Genomic DNA, 25660 nt, shown 5'->3' with positions numbered 1-25660 from the left:
CTGGCAACGTGGGGGTTGGTTCACCCCTCCTCTGTCCTTTTTAGGGAAAGTGTCCGAGTGTGAAAGCCAGTTTCGTCTGAGTGGGGCCTGAGTAGGGGTGCCAGATCAGATACAGGACAATCGGTCAAATCTGAATTTCAGATAATCCATTTCTTTGGTAGAAATATGTCTCCAGTATGACATGAGCTATGTCTATACTAAAAATTATGTCGTTTATCTGAAATTTAAGTATCTGTGGGTATCTCGTATTTTTATTTTATTATTATTTTTTGAGACAGCCTTGCTCTGTCACCCTGGCTGGAGTGCAGTGGTGCGATCTCAGCTCACTGCAGCCTCCACCTCCTGAGTTCAGGCGATTTTCCTGCCTCAGCCTCCAGAGTAGCTGGGACTACAGGTGTCCACCACCACGCCCGGCTAATGTTTGTGTTTTTAGTAGAGATGGGGTTTCACCATGTTGGTCAGGCTGGTCTTGAACTCCTGACCTCAGGTGATCTGCCCACCTCAGCCTCCCAAAGTGCTGGGATTACAAAGCTGCACCCAGCTTTGTCTTGTATTTTAATTTGCTGTATCTGGCAACCCTGGACCCAAGGTCGTGGGGCCACAAAGAGGGGTGTCTGGTCAGGAGGGAGTGCTGACCCCCAACACTGAGAGACTAATGAGGCCGCAGAGGCAGGGGTGCTTGCCAGCCCCAGCCCCGCCTTCCCAGGCACATGTGAGTCCTGCCTCGCCCCAGCCCCTGACTCCTGCCAGCACTGTCCCTCCCTCATTCCTCTCCCAGCCCCACTCAGGTCCCGTGGTTCTCAACTCTGGTTAGAATCACCTGAGGAGTTTAAACTAGATCCACATGGCCCAAGCCAGACCAATCAAATCTCTGGGTGGTCAGGGGGAGCACCGGTTATTTAAAAACCATGCCCCACAAGGCCAGGCGCGGTGGTTCACACCTGTAATCTCAGCACTTTGGGAGGTCAGGAGTTCCAGACCAGCCTGGCCAACATAGTGAAATCCTGTCTCTGCAAAAATACAAATGGTATTGATGGTGGGTGCCTATAATCCCAGCTACTCAGGAGCCTGAGGTGGGAGAATTGCTTGAACCCAGGAGGCAGAGGTTGCAGTGAGCTGAGATGGTGCCATTACACTCCAGCCTGGGCAACAGAGTGAAACTCTGTCTCAAATAATAATAATAATGTTAAAAATTAAAAATAAAAGATAAAATGGTTACCATGGGCCAAGCATGGTGGTCTTCACCTGTAATCCCAGCTACTCAGAAGGCTGAGGTGGGAGAATTGCTTAAGCCCAGGAGGTCAAGACTGCAGTGAGCCAAGATTGTACCACTGCACTCCAGCCTGGCTGACAAAGCAGGACCCTGTCTTTATTTTTTAGTGACAAAGCAAGACCCTGTCTCTATTTTTTAAGGAAAATTATTTTTTAAATGGTTAAAATGGTAAATTTTGTGTTATGTGTATTTCACCAAAATTTTAAATCAATCAATAAGACTCCAGATGATGCCCCACCAGCGCTGAGAGGCCTTGAGCTAGGACTTCTTCCGTGTGGTCCTCTCATCCTCCAGGCCACTCCTGCCCCCAGCAGCAGGGCTGGTCACCTGTTGGGTGCACCTGGACATCCAACAGGAGACTGTGTCCACCTGGGCCACACCCTAATGTCACACAATGGAGAGAAGGACAGAGGCTCCCGTGTCCTGGCCTCTGGCCTATCAGGCAGACAGCAGCACCACTTCGTTTGGGCTGACATACCTTTGAATGTTTAGATAGTTGCTAGTTTAACTTTTTTTTTTTTTTTTTGAGACAGGGTCTTACTCTGTCATCCAGGTTGGAGTGGAGTGGTGAGATCTCAGCTCACTGTGGCCTCGATGGTGAGGGTTAAGCGATTCTCCCACCTCAGCTTCCTGAGTAGCTGGGATTACAGGCATGTGCCACCGTGCTCAGCTAATTTTTTTTTTTCTACTTTTTATAGAGACAGGGTTTTGCCCATGTTGCTCAGGCTGGTCGGTCTCAAACTCCTGGGCTCAAGCAATCCACCCACCTTGGCCTCCCAAACTGCTGGGATTATAGGGGTGAGCCGTGGCGCCCAGCCTCCATACCTCCTTTCAATGTTTTTTGATTTCTCTCAGTAATGTTTTATAGTTTTCAGTATAGAGGTCTTGCAAATTTTTGCTACATTTATTCCTAGATATTTGATTCTTTTTTTTTTTTGGAGATAGAGTCTCGCTCTGTCGCCCAGGCTAGAGTGCAGTGACACCGTCTTGACTCACTACAAGCTCTGCCTCCTGGGTTCAAGAAATTCCCTGACTCAGCCTCCTGAGTAGCTGGGATTACAGGTGCCCACCACCACGCCCAGCTAATTTTTGTATTTTTAGTAGAGATGGGGTTTCACCATGTTGGCCAGGATGGTCTCCATCTCTTGACCTCATGATCCACCTGCCTCAGCCTTCCAAAGTGCTGGGATTACAGGCGTAAGCCACTTGCGCCTGGCCTTTATTTTTATTTTATTTATTTATTTATTTATTTATTTATTTATTTATTTATTTATTATTTTTTGAGATGGAGTCTCACTCTGTTGCCCAGGCTGGAGTGCAGTGGCGTGATCTCGGCTCACTGCAAGCTCGGCCTCCCAGGTTCATGCCATTCTCCTGCTTCAGCATCTCAAGTAACTGGGACTACAGGCACCCGCCACCACACCCAGCTAATTTTTTGTACTTTTAGTAGAGACGGGGTTTCATCGTGTTAGCCAGGATGGTCTCGATCTCCTGACCTCATGATCTGCCTGCCTCAGCCTCCCAAAGTGCTGGGATTACAGGTGTGAGCCACTGCGCCCGGTCACATATTTCTTTAGGATAAATTCCTAAAAGTGGAATTTCTAGGACAAAAGATATTTCATGACAATAGATAATGGTAAATTATAATCCAGAATTGTTATACTAATTTATACTTCCACCCACTATGTATTAAGATTCCCACTACAGGCCGGGCGCGGTGGCTCAAGCCTGTAATCCCAGCACTTTGGGAGGCCGAGACGGGCGGATCACGAGGTCAGGAGATCGAGACCATCCTGGCTAACACGGTGAAACCCCGTCTCTACTAAAAAATACAAAAATCTAGCCGGGCGAGGTGGCGGGCGCCTGTAGTCCCAGCTGCTAGGGAGGCTGAGGCAGGAGAATGGCGTAAACCCGGGAGGCGGAGCTTGCAGTGAGCTGAGATCCGGCCACTGCAGTCCAGCCTGGGCAACAGAGCAAGACTCCGTCTCAAAAAAAAAAAAAAAAAAAAAAAAAAGATTCCCACTACAGGCCTGGCACAGTGGCTCATGTCTGCAATTCCAGCACTTTGGGAGGCCAAGGTGGGAAGATTGCTTGACCCCAGAAGTTGCAGATCAGACCAGGCAACATGGCAAGACCCTGTCTCTACAAAAAATATAAAAATTAGCTGGGTGTGGTAGCATGCGCCTGTAGTCCCAGCTACTTTGGAGGATCACTTGAGCCCAGGGAAGTTGAGGCTGCAGTGAACCCTCATCGTGCCACTGCACTCCAGCCTGGGTGACACAGTGAGACCCTGTTTCAAAAAAAAAAAGATTCCCACTACCTCCACATTCTCACCAATGCAGTCTGTTATGTTCTTATAATATTCACCAATGAGACATATGAAAAATGATAGTTTGTTCTTTTGCTTTTTTCTTGATCCTTAGTGACATTGTGCATCTTTTCAATATCTTGGTCATTTATACTTTGATGAATTCTCTGTGTCCTTTTTTCTATTTCATTTGGGGTTCATAATTTTATTTGGTTACTTATTATTGATTTATCACCATTCTTTATATATTAAGGATGTTCATATATTTCATGTATGTTACAAGTGTTGACTCCTGGCTTATGGTTTTTCTTTCAACTTTATGGCATCTATTATTACTTATAAATAGGTTAATTATTTAATATCAAACTAAATATTTAATATTTTAATTCAATTAAGGCAAATATACTAGTCTCCCTCTTCATGAATTCTTTTTTTTTTTTTTTTAAGCCAGGGTCTTGCTCTGTCATCCAAGCTGGATTGCAGTGGCACGATCATAGCTCACTGCAGCCTCAGCCTCCTGGACTCAAGGGGTCCTCCTACCTTAGCCTCCCCATAGCTAGGTCCACAGATGTCTACCACCAGGCCCAGCTATTTTTTTTTGTAGAGATGGTGTGTCACTATGTTGCCCAGGCTGAGACTTCTGAGTTTTACGTCTCACTGTAAAAAGCCTTTACCCAAATAATATTTTAAAATACTATCTCATATTTTTTAATTGTGCTTTTATGGTTTTGTGTTTACAACTTTAACTCCTTAGTAGACCTGAAAATAAATTTTGTGTTTAATGTGAAGTAGAGCTGGAAAATATTTTTCATAGGCTGGTCAATTGCCCCAGTGCCATTTTCACTGATTTGAAATGCTATTTTTGTCATGTTACCAAACTCCTTAATATGTAGATAATATAAATATATTTGTTCCTGGCCTCTATATCCTGTTCTATTAACTTACATATCTATTCTTGTGCTAGCCCATGCATTTTTTACATATATGGAATATATACATCTTCTATTTAATAATATAAATGGAAGATTGTATTCTAGAATGCAAAGTTGGTTCAATATCAGAAAATTGTTTCGTGTAGCTCATGGATTCCAGGAGAGATCTGATATCCATTGCTCATGTCACTCCCCCCAGTGGCTCCCCACCACACTTAAAACAAATCCAAACTCCTTACAACAGCGATGACTGGCTTTCCCATCCCAGGGGGGTGGTGCCACTTGCTCACTTACTGTGCTCCAACAGCATTTCCTCTAAGCTCCTGCTGTTTCCTTGGCCTGAAATGCCCCTCCCCTAGCTCTCTGCATGACTCTCTCTCGCCCTCTCTGCTCCTAGATGCTTTTTCTCAGAGGCCTCTCACAGCAGTCTTCCCCAATTACCACCTCTGCTCCCCCTCCTCCTAGAATTCCAGGCCTCTTTGTCACTCACAGTTTATTCCACCCACAGCACTAACCACCAGCAGAAACTGCCTTGCTTATTGACTTGTTTTCCTTTCCATTGTCATTATTCCTTACCTGTCAAACCCCAGGTCAAGGACTTGATCTAACTTGGTCACCTTCACATCCCCAGGGCCTAGAACATACAACAGGCTCTCCATAAATATTTGCTGGTTGAATAAATGAAGAGAAATAAATCATATATCAATATATGCTAAAAAATAATTTGCTAATTTAACAGACATTCCTCATTTTAAAAAAATGTGGCCAGGCATGGCAGCTCATACCTGTAATCTCAGCACTTTGGGAGGCCGAGGTGGGTGGATCACTTGAGGTCAGGAGTTTGAGCCTCTGTCTCAAAAAAAAAACAAAAAAACAAAACAAAGCATAAAACTACCTTAAGAGGCAGTAGATTATACAGCACAAGCACTGGTGTCAGTGAAGAATTGGTTTCTATCCCAACTCCCACTTCCCAACTATGTATCTTTGGACAAGTCACTTAACCTCTCTGAGCCTCAGTGTCCTCATCCGTAAAATGGGAGAAATAGGCCGGGCGCGGTGGCTCAAGCCTGTAATCCCAGCACTTTGGGAGGCCGAGACGGGCGGATCACGAGGTCAGGAGATCGAGACCATCCTGGCTAACACGGTGAAACCCCGTCTCTACTAAAAAATACAAAAAACTAGCCGGGCGCGGTGGCGGGCGCATGTAGTCCCAACTACTCGGGAGGCTGAGGCAGGAGAATGGCGTGAACCCGGGAGGCGGAGCTTGCAGTGAGCTGAGATCCGGCCACTGCACTCCAGCCTGGGCGGCAGAGCGAGACTCCGTCTCAAAAAAAAAAAAATAAATAAAAAAAAATAAAATAAAATGGGAGAAATAATGGTATTGAGAATTATGAGAAATAAATTATGGAAATATAGTGCTTAACAGAAAATCCAGAACACAGTATGCCTTCAGCAAATATTACATAATAGTATTTGAATGGTAACAGAACACAAGAAATCTTCCTCCATTGGAGAAGAAAACTAGAAATCTGTCACAAACATCACACCTAACAGTTTGGGCAAGAACCACTCCTGGTCTAGTGTAGAGTAAAAGAAGAAGGGCTGCAGCAACTTCACTGCTCCAGGGAAGGGATAGGCCAATGTGGTAAAATTGTTCAAAATAAGAGTTACAGATTTTGGGCTGGGTGTGGTGGCTCACACCTATAATCCCAGCACTTTGGGAGGCCAAAACGGGAGGATCACTTGAGGTCAGGAGTTCGAGACCAGCCTGGTCAACATGGTGAAACCCCATCTCTACTAAAAATATAAAAATTAGCCAGGCATGGTGGTGCATGCCTGTAATCTCAGCTACTGGGGAGGCTAAGGCAGGAGAATCACTTGAACATGGGAGTAGAGGCTACAGTGAGATCATGCCACTGTACTCTAGCCTGGGTGACAGTGCAAGACTCCACCTCAAAAAATGAGATAAATGAGATAAAATTTATCTCATTTACCACCTCAGAAATGAGATAAAAATTATTCTTGCTGAAGAATTTTTTTTTTTTTTGAGATGGTGTCTCTCTTTGTCACCTGGCTGGAGTGCAGTGGTAAATTCTCGCCTCACTGCGACCTCCTCCTCTCGGGTTCAAGCGATTCTCCAACCTCAGTGTCCCCAGTAGCTGGGATTATAGGCACACGCCACCACACCCAGCTAACTTTTGTGTTTTTAGTAGTGATGGGGTTCCGCCATGTTGGCCAGGCTGGTCTCAAACTCCTGACCTCAAGTGATATGCCTGCCTCGGCCTCCCAAAGTGCTGGGATTATGCGTGTGAGCCACCGTGCCCAGCCTTGCTGAAGTAATTTGAAAACCTGAAGAAAATTAACTGGAAAATGATGAGAACCAATGTGAGTATTTAATACGCTGATGAGACATGAGATAAAATAAACAAAAGTCAATCATCTGTTATACCAACAATATTCATCATACAACAAAACCATTTTTAAAAATACCTAGATGCAAATAAGAAACTGGCAAGATCGAGGTGAGAAAAAATATAAAGTTTTACCGAAGGATCTAAAGGACCTCAGATTACCCACATGGACCCATGCACATGAGGCAATGTCAATTCAAATCCTATCTTTTTCTTTTCCTAAGACAGGGTTTCACTCTGTTGCCCAGGCTGGAGTGCAATGGTGCAATCTCTGCTTACTGCAGCCTCAACCTCCCAGACTCAAGCAATCCTCTCACCTCAGCCTACCGAGTAGCTGGGACTACAAGTGTGAATCACTATGCCTGGCTAATTTTTTAATTTTCATTTTGTAGAGCTAGGGTCTCACTACTTTGCTCAGGCTGGTCTCAAACTCCTGGGCTCAAGTGATCCTCCTACCTCAGCCTCCCAAAGTGCTGGGATGACAAGCATGAGCCACTGTGCCTAGCCCAAAATCCCATCTTGGTTTTGACATTTAGAAGAATAAAAGAATGGGAAGAGCCAACAAGATTTGGGCAGCATAAGGAGATTGGCCTGGCCTTGGCCTGTTCCTAATGTTCCAGGTTAGTTCAGCTGGCCTGGGTGCCACCAAACTCAAATTGATCACACTCCTTCCTTTTTCGACACCATGACGTGAATGCCTGAAAAATGGTATTTTACTTATTTTTACTTTACTATTTTACTTATTTTTCTTTACTATTTACTTATTTACTTATTGCTAAGCTTCTTTTATCATTTTCCAGATAAAAAGCATCACCTGTGTTAAAATGCCAGGCTCGGCTGAGGTGGGCGGATCACGAGGTCAAGAGTTCGAGCCCAGCATGGAGAGCACAGTGAAACCCTACCTCTACTAAAATTACAAAAATTAGCCAGGTGTGGTGGCGGGTGCCTGTAATCCCAGCTTCTCGGGAGGCTGAGGCAAGAGAATCGCTTGAACTTGGGAGGCAGAGGTTTCAGTGAGCTAAGATCACACCACTGCACTCCAGCCTAGGTGACACAGCAAGACTCCGTTTCAAAAAAAAAAAAAAGAAAAAGAAAAAGCCAGGCTCCCCACTGCAAATCCAAGGTGAGGAAGCCTGCTGAATCCCAAGGCTGCAGACAGCAAGTTTTTTGTTTGTTTGTTTGTTGTTGTTGTTTTTTGAGATGGAGTCTCGCTCTGTTGCCCAGGCTGGAATGCAGTGGCATGATCTCAGCTCACTGCAACCTCCGCCTTCCAGGGTCAAGCAATTCTCCTGACTCAGCCCCCTGAGTGCCTGGGATTACGGACGCCCACCACCACACCCAGCTCATTTGTATTATTAGTAGAGATGGGGTTTCACCATGTTGGCCAGACTGGTCTTGAACTCCTAACCTCAGGTGATCCGCCCGCCTTGGCCTCCCAAAGTGCCGGGATTACAAGTGTGAGCCACCGCACCCAGCCTGACAGCAAACTCTTAAGCTAAACATTGAGAACCAGGGAAATGCCCTGTGGACAGGTGGGGTCCAACCTGCTTCTCTGTGCAGTGACAACACCTGGGGTTATTTTTGAATGCAGGGTTGCCATCAGCAGCAGTGGGCCATCACCTCTGCTAGCCACATTGTGTTTTTTCTCCTAGAACCGTGGACAATGGAGGGCTGAGCCCCATCCATTGAGTTTCTGGGGCTGCGTTGGAGGGGCTGCTGTGGCCAGGGCGCCTGGTGAGGAGGGAAGCAGGGTGGGTGGGGGCAAGCTCGGAGCCTCAGTGTCCACCTTGGCTGTGGGAGGGCTGTGGGGGCAGGATGACAACCAGTCTTGGCAACAAGGAGGCAAATGGGAGTGGGGGGCCTCGGCTTTGCCTCTCTGAATTTCTGCGTCACTGTCCCCAGCAGCAGCAGGCCAATAGCGCTGTTGGGAGCCCAGGAGTTCCTGCACTCCCAGGAGACCCCAGGAACATAGTAAGAAAAACAGCTGCTCTGAGAACCAGCATTTTCTCTTTTTCAACTCCTCCTCCTTCTCTCTTTTATTTCCTTTTTGTAATTAATAAGCTTTTCCTTGTAAAGCAATTTTAGGATTACGGAGTCTCGCCCTTTCCCCCCGACTGGAGTGCAGTGGTGCGATCTCAGCTCACTGCAGCCTCCACCTTCCAGGTTCAAGTGATTCTCCTACCTCAGCCTCCTGAGTAGCTGGGATTACAGGCACCCCCCACCACGCCTGGCTCATTTATTATTTATTTATTTTTTGAGACAGAGTTTCGTTCTTGTTGCCCAGGCTGGAGTGCAATGGCGTGATCTCAGCTCACTCCAACCTCCGCCTCCCAGGTTCAAGTGATTCTCCCGCCTCAGCCTCCTGAGTAGCTGGGATTACAGACGCCTGCCACCACGCCTGGCTAATTTTGTATATTTAATAGAGACAGGGTTTCTCCATGTTAGTCAGGCTGGTCTTGAACTCCTGACCTCAGGTCATCTGCCCGCCTTGTTCTCCCACAATGCTGGGATTACAGGCGTGAGCCACCGTACCCAGTTAATTTTTGTATTTTTAGTAGAGATCGGGTTTCACCATATCAGCCAGGCTGGTCTCAAACTCCTGACCTCAAGTGACCTGCCTGCCTCGACCTTCCAAAGTGCTGGGCTTACAGACATGAGCCACCGCATCTGGTCAGGCTTATAGAAAAACTGATAGGAAAGTACAGAGAATTCCGACACGCCCCATGCCTGCCCCCACCCAGACTGCCACTATCACCATCCCCTGCCACAGTGGTCCATTGATTACAATCAATAAACCTACATGGGCATGTTGCCGTCACCCAATGCCCATAGTTTATATTCTGGCTCACTCTTTTTTTTTTTTTTTTGCTTTAACTCAGTAGCAAGAATAATTAAGAGATTTTTGTTTTATTTTGTTTTTCTTAGAGATGGGGTCTTGCTCTGTCACCCAGGCTGGAGTGCCATGGTGTGATCATGGCTCACTGCAGCTTCGACCTCTTGGGCTCAAGCAATCCTGCTGCCTTGGCCTCCCAAGTAGCTGGGACTACCGACACATATCTCCAACCTGGCTAATTTAAAAAAAATTTTAGAGATGGGTTCTATGTTGCCCAAGTTGGTCTCAAACCCCAGGTCTCAAGCGATCCACCACCTCGACCTCCCAAAGTGTTGGGATTAGAGGTGTGAGTCACTGTGGGGCTCACTCTTGGAGTTGTACATTCTGTGGGTCTGGACAAATGTATAATGATAATGACATGGACCCACCACTATAGTACCCTACAGAGTCATGTTACTGCCCTAGGAATTGTCTATGCTCCACCGGTTCACCCCTCCTCCCAACCCCTGGCCCCTACTGGCCTTTCTTTCACTGTCTTCCTGTCTCCATGCTTTTGCCTTTTCCAGAATGTCAGTCAGAATCACACAGTGTAGCATCCCCAGAGTGGCTTCTTTTTTTTTTCTTTTTCCCACATCTTCCAACAGGGTGGCTTCTTTCATTCCTCCCTCCTTCTGAGCTAACTTACTTGTAACCTCATCACCATTTCCAGGTCACAAATGAAGACACCAAGGCACAGAGAGGAGACTCAGCCTGCCCACGGTCACCTATCTGGTAAGTGGCAGGGCCACGGTGCAAGCCCAGGGCCCCAGTTCTCATCCACTGGGCCCCTGCATTCGTGTGATCATTGTCACCATCCAGAAACAAATGGCCCTTCCAGTCTGTTCTTAGAAATCAGGTCAGTGAGGCTGAGGAAAGAGGAAGAGGGGATCTCTGACCCCATTCCTGGGGGCTTGCTCACCTGTCCCAGGCTGCTGGATGGCGGGCATGGCAGGCAGCAGGTTCAGGCCCTCTCTTCACAGCTCCTGGAAGTAATACCCAACTCCATGAGGAAGCAAGAGGTGCGGACCGGCAGGGAGGCCGGCCAGGGCCACGGCACAGGCTCCCCGGCGGAGCAGGTGAAAGCCCTCATGGATCTGCTGTCTGGGAAGGGCAGTCAAAGCTCTCAGGTGCCTCAGGCCCTGGACAGGACACCGGACTCCTCGCTGGGGCCCTGCAGCAGTGGTAGGACTGGCTTGGGAGGCAGACACGGGGTGGGGGATACCTGGGCTGTCTGTGCCCACTCTTCCCTTACCCACCCTCCCCACTGGCCTCTCTCCCACAGATTCCATGATACAGAGGCACCGCAAGGCCCTTCTGAGCAAGGTGGGAGGTGGCTCGGAGCTGGCTGGACCCTGGCACAGGCTGGCCTCCCTCCTGCTGGTGGAGGGCCTGACGGACCTGCAGCTGAGGGAGCACGACTTCACACAGGTGGAGGCCACCCGCGGGGGTGGGCGCCCCGCCAGGACCGTCGCCCTAGACCGGCTCTTCCTGCCTCTCTCCCGGGTGTCTGTCCCACCCCGGGTCTCCATCACCATTGGGGTGGCCGGCATGGGCAAGACCACCCTGGTGAGGCACTTCGTCCGCCTCTGGGCCCATGGGCAGGTCGGCAAGGACTTCTCGCTGGTGCTGCCTCTGACCTTCCGAGATCTCAACACCCACGAGAAGCTGTGTGCTGACCGACTCATCTGCTCCGTCTTCCCGCACATCGGCGAGCCCAGCCTGGCGGTGGCAGTCCCAGCCAGGGCCCTCCTGATCCTGGACGGCTTGGATGAGTGCAGGACGCCTCTGGACTTCTCCAACACCGTGGCCTGCATGGACCCCAAGAAGGAGATCCCGGTGGACCACCTGATCACCAACATCATCCGTGGCAACCTCTTTCCGGAAGTTTCCATCTGGATCACTTCCCGTCCCAGTGCATCTGGCCAGATCCCGGGGGGCCTGGTGGACCGGATGACAGAGATCCGGGGCTTTAACGAGGAGGAGATCAAAGTGTGTTTGGAGCAGATGTTCCCCGAGGACCAGGCCCTCCTGGGCTGGGCGCTGAGCCAAGTACAGGCCGACAGGGCCCTGTACCTGATGTGCACTATCCCAGCCTTCTGCAGGCTCATGGGGGTGGCGCTAGGCCACCTGTGGCGCAGCAGGACGGGGCCCCAAGACGCAGAGCTGTGGCCCCCGAGGACCCTGTGCGAGCTCTACTCATGGTACTTTAGGATGGCCCTCAGCAGGGAGGGGCAGGAGAAGGGCAAGGCAAGCCCTCGCATTGAGCAGGTGGCCCACGGTGGCCGAAAGATGGTGGGGACATTGGGCCGGCTGGCTTTCCATGGGCTGCTCAAGAAGAAATACGTGTTTTACGAGCAAGACATGAAGGCGTTTGGTGTGGACCTCACTCTCCTGCAGGGTGCCCTGTGCAGCTGCTTCCTGCAGCGGGAGGAGACGCTGGCATCGTCGGTGGCCTACTGCTTCACCCACCTGTCCCTGCAGGAGTTTGTGGCAGCCGCGTATTACTATGGCGCATCCAGGAGGGCCATCTTCGACCTCTTTACTGAGAGCGGCGTATCCTGGCCCAGGCTGGGTTTCCTCACGCATTTCAGGAGCGCAGCCCAGCGGGCCATGCAGGCAGAGGACGGGAGGCTGGACGTGTTCCTACGCTTCCTCTCTGGCCTCTTGTCTCCGAGGGTCAATGCCCTCCTGGCTGGCTCCCTCCTGGCCCAAGGCGAGCACCAGGCCTACCGGACCCAAGTGGCTGAGCTCCTGCAGGGCTGCCTGCGCCCCGATGCTGCAGTCTGTGCACGGGACATCAATGTCCTACACTGCCTGCACGAGCTGCAGCACACGGAGCTGGTCCGCAGCGTGGAGGAGGCCATGGAGAGCGGGGCCCTGGCCAGGCTGACCGGTCCTCCGCACCGCGCCGCCCTGGCCTACCTCCTGCAGGTGTCCGACGCTTGTGCCCAGGAGGCCAACCTGTCCCTGAGCCTCAGCCAGGGCGTCCTTCAGAGCCTGCTGCCCCAGCTGCTCTACTGCCGGAAGCTCAGGTGGGCGCCAGAGCGGGGGTCGGGGCTGCGGAAGGGGCAGAGGAGAGAGCAGAAGCCACCCCCTCCCCACCACCGAGCTTCTCCATCAGTCTTCTAGGGCTGCTGTAACAGAGGACCATGAACTTAGTGGCTTAAAACAACTGAAGTGTGTTTTCTCGCAGTTCTAGAGGCCAGAAGTCTCAAATCAAGGTGCCAGGAGGGCCACGTGCTCTCTGAAACATATAGGAGAGGTTCCCTCCTGCCTCTCTAGCTTCTGGTGTTTGACGGCAACCCTTGGCTAAAGGCTGCGTTACTCCAGTCTCTGCCCCATTGCCTGGCCATCTTCTCCCTGTGTCTGTCTCCACATGGTGCTGTCCTCTCTTGTTTTGAGGTAGAGTCTCGTTCTGTCGCCCAGGCTGGAATACAGTGGCGTGATCTCGGCTCACTACCAACTCCGCCTGCTGGGTTTAAGCAATTTTTTTTTTTTTTTTTTTTTTTTTTTTTTTTTGAGGCGGAGTCTTCACTCTGTCGCCCAGGCTGGAGTGCAGTGGCACCATCTCGGCTCACTGCAAGCTCCGCCTCCCGGGTTCGCGCCATTTTCCTGCCTCAGCCTCCCGAGTAGCTGGGACTACAGGCGCCCACCACCGCGCCCGGCTAATTTTTTGTATTTTAGTAGAGACGGGGTTTCACCGTGTTAGCCAGGATGGTCTCGATCTCCTGACCTCGTGATCCGCCCGCCTCGGCCTCCCAAAGTGCTGGGATTACAGGCGTGAGCCACTGCGCCCGGCCAGGGTTTAAGCAATTATCCTGCCTCAGCCACTCCAGTAGCTGGGATTACAGGTGCCCACCATCATGCCTGGCTAATTTTTGTATTTTTAGTAGAGACGGGGTTTCACCATGTTGGCCAGGCTAGTCTTGAACGCCTGACCTCAGGTGATCTGCCCACCTCAGCCTCCCAAAGTGCTGGGATTACAGGTGTGAGCCACTGCTCCTGGCCAGTGCTTCCTAGTCTTAAAAGGACACTGTCACATTGGATTACAGGTGCACCCCACTCCAGCATGACCCCCCCTTAACAAAGTACATCCGCAGTGACCCCATTTCCCAATAAAGCCACATACTTGGGGCACTGGGGGTTAGGACTTCATATCTTTTGTGGGGACACAATTCACTTCATAACCCCTCAGAACCATCCAGTCTGATAGAAGCTGCCCCCCTGAATTTTCTCAGCCCACCCCCCGCCCGCTGCTCTGGACCTTAGTGAGTAGGAAGGAAAGGACACAGGCTGAGGGTCATCCAGGTGTCCCGCAGAGGCAGGCGGCGTGTGGGGTGGTGAGGACCACAGCCCATGGAAGATGCCATTCTGCATAGGAACTGCAGGTCTCATGGGGACCGAGCCTCCTGTTCACTCTCATGGGAAAGGTTCGAGCACTGGGGCTGAGCGCAGATCTCAGAGCTGCGGTGATGGCGCCGAATGGGACGGACAGAGGCAGAGGCCCCGGGCCAAGGCCCCCACCCTGCCAGTGGGCGGGTGGGACACTCACTGTCACTGCTCCCCTTGGCCAGGCTGGACACCAACCAGTTCCAGGACCCCGTGATGGAGCTGCTGGGCAGCGTGCTGAGTGGGAAGGACTGTCGCATTCAGAAGATCAGGTAATGCAGACCCAGGGGACCCCCAGGGTGCCCACGGTCTTGTGGGGTATGGAACCCTCTTCTCATTATCCTCTACTCAGCAGGCCAGTGGTGCTGCCACGGAGAGGTGTCTTGGAGCATGTGGCTCCAGATGCAGCCTGCTTGTTTCTGCCCAATTCCAGAAAGTGCCAGAGGCTCAGGTGCCTCATCAGGAGGAAGAGGGAGGTGACCTGGCCGAGGACTTGACACCGTTGTGAACGGGCAGGTGTTTCCACAGCACTGCATGTGCTGACATAATACCAAGCACGATGTTCTCTAAGCACCTCTCCAAGTTTGCTGTCCAACAGCATTCTAGGCACAGGATTGCATTTTTTCCCCACCGAGACAGAGTCTTGCTCTACTGCCCAGGCTGGAGTGCAGTGGCATGATCTTGGCTCACTGGTTCTTACCTCACTGGAGGCAGGTAACCTCTGCTTCCCAGGTTCAAGCAATTCTCCAGCCCCAGCCTCCCGAGTAGCTGGGATTACAGGCACCCACCACCACGCCTGGCTAGTTTTTGTATTTTTAGTAGAGATGGGGTTTCACCATGTTGGCCAGGCTGGTCTCGAACTCCTGACCTCATGATCCACCTGCCTCGGCCTTCCAAAGTGCTGGGATTACTGGCGTGAGCTACTGCACCCAGCCAATTGCATTTATAATTAAAATTTTAAATTTCAGGCCGGGCGCGGTGGCTCAAGCCTGTAATCCCAGCACTTTGGGAGGCCGAGATGGGCGGATCACGAGGTCAGGAGATCGAGACCATCCTGGCTAACACGGTGAAACCCCGTCTCTACTAAAAATACAAAAAACTAGCCGGGCGAGGTGGCGGGCGCCTGTAGTCCCAGCTACTCGGGAGGCTGAGGCAGGAGAATGGCGTAAACCCGGGAGGCGGAGCTTGCAGTGAGCTGAGATCCGGCCACTGCACTCCAGCCTGGGCAACAGAGCGAGACTCCGTCTCAAAAAAAAAAAAAAAAATTTTAAATTTCAAATTTAATTTAATTTCAAATTTAATTATAAATCAGTTTAAGTAATTTTTAATTAAAACTGCATCTTGTGGCCAGGCGTGGTGGCTCACACCTGTAATTCCAGCAGTTTGGGAGGCCGAGGCGGGCGGATCACGAGGTCAGGAGATTGAGACCATCCTGGCTAACACGGTGAAACCTCGTCTCTACTAAAAATTAGCTGGGCGTGTTGGCGGGCGCCTATAGTCCCAGCTACTCAGGAAGCTGAGGCAGGAGAATGGCGTGAACCTGGGAGGTGGAGCTTGCAGTGAGCTGAGATCGCGCCACTGCACTCCAGCCTGGGCAACAGAGCGAGACTGTGTCTCAAAAAGCAAAACAAACAAAAAACCCTGCATCTTGTAATTAGACAAAAGTTCACATGCTGAATGTGAGCTTATGAAATCTCTCCTGGAGTAACATTCCTGGATCTGAGAAACTACACACACCCAGGGTTTGTGGTTGAATCGATGTGATTGATCCTCTAAGGGTGGCTGTTGGAGACCTAGGGAGGTGAGTTTAGAGAAGAGAACCCCAGGGGTAATTTTTTTTTTTTTTTTTTTGAGACAGAGTCTCACTCTGTTGCCCAGGCTGGAGTGCAGTGACACTATCTTGGCTCATTGCAAGCTCCACCTCTCAGGTTCAAGCCATTCTCCTGTCTCAGCCTCCCAAGTAGCTGGAACTACAGGCACCTACCACCACGCCCAGCTAATTTTTGTATTTTTAGTACAGACAGGGTTTCATTATATTGGCCAAGCTGGTCTCAAACTCCTGACCTCAGGTGATCCATCCGCCTCAGCCTCCCAAAGTGCGGGGATTACAGGTGTGAGCCATCGCACCCAAGGGTAATTCTTCATTCTCATACAAGCCTCTGGGTTCTGAAATAATCTTTTTTGTTTTTTTTTTCTTGAGACAGAGTCTTGCTCTGTCGCCCAGGCTGGAGTGCAGTGGCGCCATCTCGGCTCATTGCAAGCTCCGCCTCCCGGGTTCACACCATTCTCCTGCCTCAGCTTCCCGAGTAACTGCTACTGTAGGTGCCCGCCACCTCGCCCAGCTATTTTTTTGTGTTTTTAGTAGAGATGGGGTTTCACCGTGTTAGCCAGGATGGTCTCGATCTCCTGACCTCATGATCCACCCGCCTCGGCCTCCCAAAGTACTGGGATTACAGATGTGAGCCACCACGCCTGGCTGAAATAATCTTTATCTGAGTTAATGGCAATTTAGACTGATTCAGGAACAAAAATAAATCACTGGGGAGTGTGGTTAGAGGTGTAGGCTCTGTGTGAGTTTGAACAAGTCATTTCTGTGCCTAAAGAGGGTAAAAATGGGGTTAGAAGGGTATCTAGGCCAGGGGCGGTGGCTCACGCCTTTAATCCCAGCCCTTTGGGAGACTGAGGCCGGTGAATCACTTGAGGTCAGGAGTTCGAGACCAGCCTGGTCAAAGTGGCAAAACTCTGTCTCTACTAAAAATACAAAAATTAGCAGGGCGTGGTAGTGGGTGCGTGTAATCCCTGCTACTCAGGAGGCTAAGACAGGAGAATTGCTTAAGGCCGGGAGGTAGAGGTTGCAGTGAGCCAAGATTGCACCACTGCACTCCAGCCTGAGTGACAGAGCAAGACTCCGTCTCACAAAAAAAAAAAAAAAAGAAGAAGAAGAAGAAAAGAAAAAGAATGACAAATTCTCATTATTAATACTTTTTTTCCTTTGTGAGAGCCCCCAGCATTTTTAGCACATGACAAAATAGCCAACTTTTAGTTTTGCTTAAAGGAGGCTAGGTAGTGCTCAGAAATTATTCGGGGGCCAGGCACAGTGGCTCTTTCCTATAATACTAGCAATCTGGAAGGTAGGGGGATTATCTGAGGCCAGGAGTTCAACACCAACCTGGGAAACATATGGCAAGATGCCATCTTTACTAAAAATAAAAATAAAAGTAAATTATTCTGAATGAAGTCAAAAATCTCTTCTCTGGCCACATGCTCTTCTTTACCTCTCTGTAGTTGATCCTCAGTGCCACATCTCTATTTCAACTATCAGTTAAATACAACTTATAAAATACCATAAAGTCTCGGGGGATGGAAGCACTTTAGAATTTGAGAACATTTATATAGAGGTGGCCTGGGCGAATGCTGTGAATTGAAGTTCTCTGAAAAGGAATTTAGAGAAAAGAGACTTTATGCCAGTGAACAGTTTGCTTGAATATAGCTTGAAAAGTACCAGGCCGGGTTCAGTGGCTCATGCCTATAATTCCAGCACTTTGGGAGGCCAAGGCAGGAGGATCGTTTGGGCCCAGGAGTTTGAAACCAGCCTGGGCAACATAGTAAAACCCTGTCTCTGCAAAAAATTAAAAAACTAGCCAGGTGTGGTGGCATGCACCTCTGTTTCCAGCTACTTGGGAGGCTGAAGTGGGAGGATTCTTGAGCTCGGGAGTTCGAGGTTACAGTGACCCATGATCGTGCCACTGCACTCCAGCTTGGGTGACAGAATGAGATCCTGTCTGAAAAAAGAAAAAGAAGAGCACCAGCCTGGGGATTCTAATTGAACTACTATATCTCATGGGGCTGAATGCCTACAAATGGCAAAGAGCCTAGACAGCTACTATTTCTGCAACTGGAAACATGAAGCAACACTGTTGATCCATCACCATATTCCCAGAACCATGCTCTCAAGGCAGATCAAGATGTGCTTTTTTTTTTTTTTTTAAATCTAATTTTAAATAACTCTACTATTTGCCATTTTGCACTAGAAAAGAGGCTAGGATCAGCAGTGTGCCTAAATTCATTTGTACCAGTTCACAAGAGCTGATTGTTAAATTTTCAGGAATTTTGCAAGCTGGATGTGCTTGAACTTAGTGTTGGTGGGAGTATTTATACCGTGGAAATTGGCAAATGCTACAAATCAGTTTGGTAGCATTTGTTTTTGCATTTGCTTTTTGTTTTGTTATTGTTTTGGGACATGGTCTCACTCTGTCGCTTAGGCTGGAGCGCAGTGATGTCACTGACATGACTCATTGCAGCCTCTACCTCCTGGGCTAAATCCTCCTTCCTCAGCCTCCTAAGTAGCTTGGACTACAGGTGTGCCACCACACCTGGCTAATTTTTATGTTTTTTTTGTAAAGACAAGATCTTCCTATGTTGCCCAGGCTAGTCTGAAACTCCTGGTTTCAAGTGATGCTCCCACCTTGGCCTCCCAAAGTGCTAGGATTGTATAGGCATGAGCCACCATGCACAGCCCAGTTTTTGAAATTTTGTTTTTCCTGAGAGCCAGTTTACCAGCACACCACTGGCTGCCATCTGCATGTTAGACTTCTGAGATTTCCATTTTCTTTGCTGTGCTGTTTGTGTAGAAGCTGTTGTGCTGGATTCTGGTTAAACTTTTTTCTGGGACCCTTTGCCATGGTGAGGGTCTGTCCTCCCACTCTGGCCCTATGCTGCCCAGGCTCAGGAGATCTGCTGTGCCTGGCATTCTGCTCCAGGGGTCACCTCATCTCCAGCTGTGTCCAGACCCTGATGATGTGGGGAGTCCTACAGGAATAATCATGGGCATGGTGTTGAGGAAGAGGCCATGAGATGTGCATGCCCAAAATAACCACTCCTCTCCCTTTCCTTGGGCAGCTTGGCAGAGAACCAGATCAGTAACAAAGGGGCCAAAGCTCTGGCCAGATCCCTCCTGGTCAACAGAAGTCTGACCTCTCTGGAGTAAGTAGGACAACCAAGGCCGAACCTTTGCCATTGGAACCAGAAGAGTTGTGAGGCATCTCGTGAAGTCCCCTCCCCTCGTAGGAAATGACTGGGGTCTTACCTGTCTGTTCGTCCCTGATTCCCATGATTCAGCCCCTGGGTAGCATCTGGACATAACACCCATACTTCATTTGGAGTAGCTTCTAAGACTCCTGTGGGAGTAAGACACAAGGAGGCCACACCTTAGCGCACATGCCTTCCTGGTGGGACGGAAGGACAGCCGGGCAGAACCATGGCTCCTTAGTTGCTGGGCTCCAGCCAGGGACACACCAGATGTTTGGCCCTACATCTGGGGCCATGATTCTCATCTCCACATTTGGCCCAAGCCCACTAGTCCATCAGGTCCTGCTTTCTTTCCCCCCAACACCTGGGACAGGCTTGGGGGAACTCCTTCCTGGTTCATATGAGGATCTCTGCCCCGGTTCCACCAAACATGAGATCCTAAGCCCTCAGACATTCACTTAGAGGATCATGAATTTCAAGGTCAATGCAGTTTGTTTCCCCTTCCCTGCCTGGGAAACAGATGGAGGCGTCTCTTTCTCTCTTCTTCCTTCAGCCTCCGCGGTAACTCCATTGGACCACAAGGGGCCAAGGCGCTGGCAGATGCTCTGAAGATCAACCGCACCCTGACCTCGCTGAGGTGTGTGTCACCTGTTCCCTGTCTTGTGACCCCAAGAGAGGGCCCAGAAAACCCTCTCCTCAGGCACCAACTATGAGAATGGGAGGTGATTCATGATGGCAGGCATGGGGCTGGGCGCAGTGGCTCACACCTGTAATCCCAACCCTTTGGGAGGCTGAGACAGGTGGATTGATTGAGGTCAGGAGTTTGTCAGCAGCCTGGCCAACGTGGCAAAACGCCATCTCTACTAAAATACAAAAATTAGCTGGCGTGGTGGCAGGTGCCTGTAATCCCAGCAACTTGGGAGGCTAAGGTAGGAGAATCGCTTGAGCCTGGGAAGCAGAGATTGCAGTAAGCCAGGATCGCGCCACTACACTCCAGCCTGTGTGACTGACAAAGTAAAACTCCGTCTCAAAACAAGCAAACAGGCCGGGCGCGGTGGCTCACGCCTGTAATCCCAGCACTTTGGGAGGCCGAGGTGGGTGGATCACGAGGTCAGGAGATCGAGACCATCCTGGCTAACACGGTGAAACCCCATCTCTACTAAAAATGCAAAAAATTAGCCGAGCGAGGCTGCAGGCGCCTGTAGTCCCAGCTACTCGGGAGGCTGAGGCAGGAGAATGGCGTGAACCCGGGAGGCGGAGCTTGCAGTGAGCCAAGATCGCGCCACTGCACTCCAGCCTGGGCGACTGAGCGAGACTCTGTCTCAAAAAAAGAAAAAAGAAAAAAAAAAAGAAACAAGCAAACAAACAAAGATGGCAGGCATGGGATACTGGCTTCCATCCCACTGGGTTCTGGGGATCTTGTGCCCTAAACAAGTTTCCAGGCTCCAGCTCTTCCCTAGACTTTGAGCTTGTGTGTGTGGCCCGAGCAGGGGACAGATGTGTGATGTGGTTTGTTATGTCTCTCTCTCTTTTTCTTTTGGAACGGAGTCTTTCTTTGTCATCCAGGCTGGAGTGCAGTGGCGCGATCTTGGCTCACTGCAACCTCAGCCTCCCAAGTTTAAGCGATTCTCCTGCCTCAGCCTTCCAAGTATCTGGGATTATAAGCACCTGCCACCAAGCCCGGTTAATTTTTTTGTATTTTCAGTAGAGACGAGGTTTCACCATGTTGGCCAGGCTGGTCTTGAGCTCCTGCACTCAAGCCATCTGCCTGCCTTGGCCTCCCAAAGTGCTGGGATTACAGGCATGAGTCACTGAGCCCAGCCCGTTGTATCGCTTTTAAGAGCCTGTGGTTGTATCTATCATTAGTTGAGTGGGTACCGCTTTTCTGTTCTGTTTTCATTTATTTATTTATTTTTATTAGGGTGAAATTCATGTACCATAAAATTGACTGTTTTAGGCAGGTCCCAGAGGCTGACGCCTGTAATCCCAGGCCTTTGGGAGGCCAAGGCGGGTGGATCACTTGAGGTTGGGAGTTCGAGACCAGCCTGGCCAACATGGTAAAACCTCATCTCTACTAAAAAAAAAAAAAAAAAAAAAAAAAAAAAGTTCAAAAAGTTAGCCGGGCATGGTGGCAGGTGCCTGTGGTCCTAGCTACTCAGGAGGCTGAGGTTGAGTTGAGCCTGGGAGGCGGATCGCGCCACTGCACTCCAGCCTGGGCGACAGAGTGAGACTCCACCTAAAAACACCTGTTTTCAAGTGTACAGTTCAGTGACATTTAGCACATTCACAATGTTGTGCCACCATCACATCTGTCCAGTTCAGAATATTTTCATCACCCCTGAAGGAGACCTCATACCCACAAGCAGTCACTTCCCATTCTCCCCTTTCCCCAGCCCCTTGCAATCACCAATCTGCTTCCCATTTCTAAGGATTTACCTATACTGGACATTTCATGTAAATAGATTTATATAGTCCAGCCTTTGGTGGCCGGCTTTCTTCATTGAGCATGATGTTTTTAAGCTTCTTCTGTGTGGTACCATGTGTCAATGCTTCCTTCCATTTTATTTTAACTTTTTCTTTCTTTTTTTTTTTTTTTTTTTAAGACAGAGTCTCACTCTGTCACCCAGCCTGGAGTGCAGTGGCATGTTCTTAGCTCACTGCAACCTCTGCCTCCTGGGTTCAAGCGCTTCTCCTGTCTCAGTCTCCTGAGTAACTGGGATTACAGGCATGTGCTACCACACCCAGCTAATTTTTGTATTTTTAGTAGAGATGGGGTTTCACCATGTTGGCCAGGCTGGTCTCGAACTGCTGACCTCAAGTGATCCACCCACCTTGATATCCCAAAGTGCTGGGATTACAGGTGTGAGCCACTGCACCCAGCCTCTTCCCTCCATTTTAAGGCTGAATCATATTCTGTGGGATGGACAGACCATGATGTGTTGAGCCATTCACCCAATGACGGCCATTTGGGTTGTCTCCACCTTTTGGTTATATGAATAACGCTGCTGTGAACACTGGTGAATAAGACTTTCGGTGCCTGTTTTCAATTCTTTTGAGTATATACCTAGGAATGGAATTGCTGGGTCACATGGTCAACCCATGTTTAACCTTCTAAGGACCTGCTAGACCATGTTCCACAGAGAGCAGACCTTTTTGCATTCCCATCAGCAGTGTTGCAGTTTCTCCATATTCTCACCAACACTTGGATCCTGTGTCTTTCAGCTGTAATGAGGATGATTGATGACCCTGTTGTGGTTATTCAGAGAGCTTGTTCCCAGGTGGCAGGCAGATGCTTAGCAACCCAAAGAAAAACCTAAGCTCCAGGCAGTGGTGCAAAGGGTCAACTGCTCTCCCTGCATGGTGGGCAGTGAGGGCACATAGTGGTCAGAACCCCTTGCTCCATAGAGGTGCCCCAATGCAGAGACGGTTCAGGCCACTGGGTTCCAGCTTCTGTTCCATCAGTGATGCGCCTCTTCTTGTCTCTGCAGCCTCCAAGGCAACACCGTCAGGGATGATGGGGCCAGGTCCATGGCTGAGGCCTTGGCCTCCAACCGGACCCTTTCCGTGCTGCAGTGAGTGGACACGTCTCCTCTCTCCTCTCCTCTCCCCTCCTTCTCTCCCTTCTCCCTCCTCCTCCAAGGGCCTCTCTGCCTATTACCCGCTAGGAAGAATGGATGGGGCTAGGACCTGAGGCCTTCTGACCCATCTGGATGGCCTCTGGAAAACCTGATGCCCACTGCTTTTCAAGAGAGCAGGTGTTGGGGAAATAATTAAAAATAAAACCTCCAGGCTGTGTGCAGGGACTCATGCCTGTAATCCCAGTACTTTAGGAGGCCAAGGCAGGCGGATCACTTGAGGTCAGGAGTTTGAGATCAGCCAGGCCAAAATAGTGAAACACCGTCTCTATTTAAAAAATAAAAATAAAAATAAATAACTAGGCGGGGTGGTGCAAGGCTGTAGTCCCAGCTACTTGGGAGGCTAAGTTGAGAGAATCGCTTGAACCCTGGAGGCAGAGGGTGCAGTGAGCTGAGACTGTGCCACTGCACTCCAGCCTGGGCGACAGCAAGACTCTGTCTCAAAAAATAAAATTAAAATATAAAATAAAATAATAAAATAAATAAATAATAAATAAATAAATAAAATAAAAATAAATAAATATAAATAAAAAAAATAAATAAATAAAAATAAAAAATAATAAAATAAAATACCTCCTACCAACCCACAAATGTAGGAAGGAATACAACAATTAGTGGATAAACATTAAACTGACTGCACAGTGCATCAGGGCAACCCACCAATGAGAGTGTAAAGACAGAAGCTCGCTTTTCTAGAGCCAAGCAGATGTCCTCAGGCAAGAGGGCCAGGCAGCACCATTTGCCGTTTATCCTAAATACACCGGATAATTGGAGTGGCCATTTGTGGTCCCTAATTGCCTTTATCCAAAGGAAAAGCAAAGCTTCTTTTATCTTTTTGACATGCAGGTACTTTGGAGCTTCAAGCCAGATGCCTAGCCTAATTCCCACGAAGGCAGGGAAAGAGGGACTCTATCTTCCTTAACGTTTACATTTCAAAGAGATGGCTCCAGACCCTTATAAAAGACATTCCCAGGCTGTGAAACTGGCCAGAGGCTGATTATGCTTTTAAAAAGATTTACATACATCTTAAAGGGACAGAGGCAGCATGTGCAACCTCAAGTCTTTCTCAGGAAATGCTCTAAGAAAATGGGGGTGGTGCGGAGTCTCTTTCCTTTTTGGAACCAGGGAAAATTACATTTTTGAAGATTTGTATTTAGCCTCACACAGGAGGGGTCCTGCCTGTCTGTCCTTGTAGGATGAGGACAGGGTTTCTCCTGTGCTGTCTCCCTCCACCAGATTTAGTGCAAGAGGAAGTAGCTTTTTCAGAAGAGGAACCTAAGCCAGGGTCTCCCTAGGGAGGTTTCTTTTTTTTTCTTTTTTTCTTTTTTGTTTCTTTTTTTTTTTTTTTTTTTTTTTTGAGACGGAGTCTCCCTCTATTGCCAGCTGGAGTGCTGGCAATAGAGGTGGATCTCGTCTCACTGCAACCTCTGCCTCCCTGGTTCAAGTGATCCTCCTGCCTCAGCCTCCCAAGTTGCTGGTACTACAGGTGCACGCCACCACGCCCCACTAATTTTTGTATTTTTAGTAGAGACGGAGTTTCACCATGTTGGCCAAGATAGTCTCGATCTGTTGACCTTGTGATCCGCCCACCTTGGCCTCCCAAAGTGCTGGGATTACAGGCGTGAGCCACTGTACCCGGCCCCTAGGGAGGTTTCTTGGGGTGGGAGGCAGCCTGCTGGTCTAGATGGGAGGCAGATTGGCGGGTGAGGCACCAGAGAGACTTGTCCATGGAGTTCCCCACTCGGGAGGTTGTTGGGCATTATCAGCTGATAATCTGATCTCTGCTTTCTACCCCTTGCAAGGGAGGTTCAGCTGTTCTGACCTCTTACTCTCCCTCATCATAACGTCGGTCCATTATCACTTAGGCAACAATCCAAAGACCTATCTGGAGAACCCCCTCCCCGCCTGCTCCAGTAAATGAAGAGGGCACACTAGTTGTCCCTGACCTTGAACGTTGGTCTGGGAATGGCTGTAACCAGCCTTTCTAAAGGACCCCTCTCTTTTCTCCCACAGCCTGCAGAAGAACAGCATCGGGCCCATGGGAGCCCAGCGGATGGCAGATGCCTTGAAGCAGAACAGGAGTCTGAAAGAGCTCATGTGAGACACATGAAAGGCCCACACTAGTATCCTCAGTCCAGCACAATGCCCAACCCAGCACAAATATTTGTGAGCCTGAGGATGGATGGATGAATGGATGAATGGATGGATGAATGGATGGATGGATGGGTGAATGGATGGATGAATGGGAGGATGGATGGATGGGTGGGTAGGTGGAAGGGTGGCTGGGTAAATGGATGGATGGATGGATGGATGGATGGATGAATGGGTGAATGAATGGATACACTGATGAGTGGATGGATGGATGGATAAGTGGACTGACAGATGAGTGAGTGGATAGATGGATGGATGGTTAAATGGGTGTACGGGTGGGTGGATGGATGGATGGGTGGATAGGGGTGGATGGGTAGGTAGGTGGATGGATGGATGGATGGATGGGTGAACGGGTGAATGAATCGATAAATTAATGAGTGGATGGATGGATGAGTGGATTGATGGATGGGCGAATGGATAGATGGATGGATGGTTGAATGAATGAGTGGATGAATGGCTGAGTGGATGGATGGATGGATGGATGGATGGATGGATGGATGGATGGATGAGTGGATGGATGGGTGGATGAGTGGATGGATGGGTGGATGAGTGGATGGATAAATGAATTGATGGGTGAGTGGACTGAGGGATGGGTGAATGGATGGATGGGTGGATGGATGGCTGGGTGGGTGGGTGGGTGGGTGGATGGATGGATGGGTGG

General features: G+C 49.5%; 1 protein-coding gene across 5 annotated transcripts in view; it reads left to right on the top strand.

Annotated features, from left to right (window-relative positions):
- LOC105467860 (NLR family CARD domain containing 3) overlaps positions 1-25660 on the top strand; it is a 38587-nt gene that overhangs the window by 2200 nt on the left and 10727 nt on the right. The window contains exons 2-10 of one of the 5 annotated variants that reach the window (XM_011717638.3): positions 8577-8658; positions 10467-10528; positions 10777-10978; positions 11079-12828; positions 14371-14457; positions 19085-19168; positions 19767-19850; positions 22702-22785; positions 24862-24945. In XM_011717638.3, coding sequence (XP_011715940.2) covers positions 10801-10978; positions 11079-12828; positions 14371-14457; positions 19085-19168; positions 19767-19850; positions 22702-22785; positions 24862-24945 — 2351 coding nt within the window. In that variant the 5' untranslated portion in view covers positions 8577-8658; positions 10467-10528; positions 10777-10800. Of the gene's footprint in view, positions 1-8576; positions 8659-8738; positions 8896-10466; positions 10979-11078; positions 12829-14370; positions 14458-19084; positions 19169-19766; positions 19851-22701; positions 22786-24861; positions 24946-25660 lie in introns of those variants that run through there. The other 4 variants (XM_011717640.3, XM_024788504.2, XM_011717637.3 and 1 more) reach the window with 4 other exon arrangements.

The sequence above is a fragment of the Macaca nemestrina genome, chromosome 18, assembly GCF_043159975.1.
Source record: "Macaca nemestrina isolate mMacNem1 chromosome 18, mMacNem.hap1, whole genome shotgun sequence".
Classification (NCBI taxonomy): Eukaryota; Metazoa; Chordata; class Mammalia; order Primates; family Cercopithecidae; genus Macaca; species Macaca nemestrina.
Note: the sequence above shows the minus strand (reverse complement) of the source record. Positions and strands in the feature narration are given on the sequence as shown.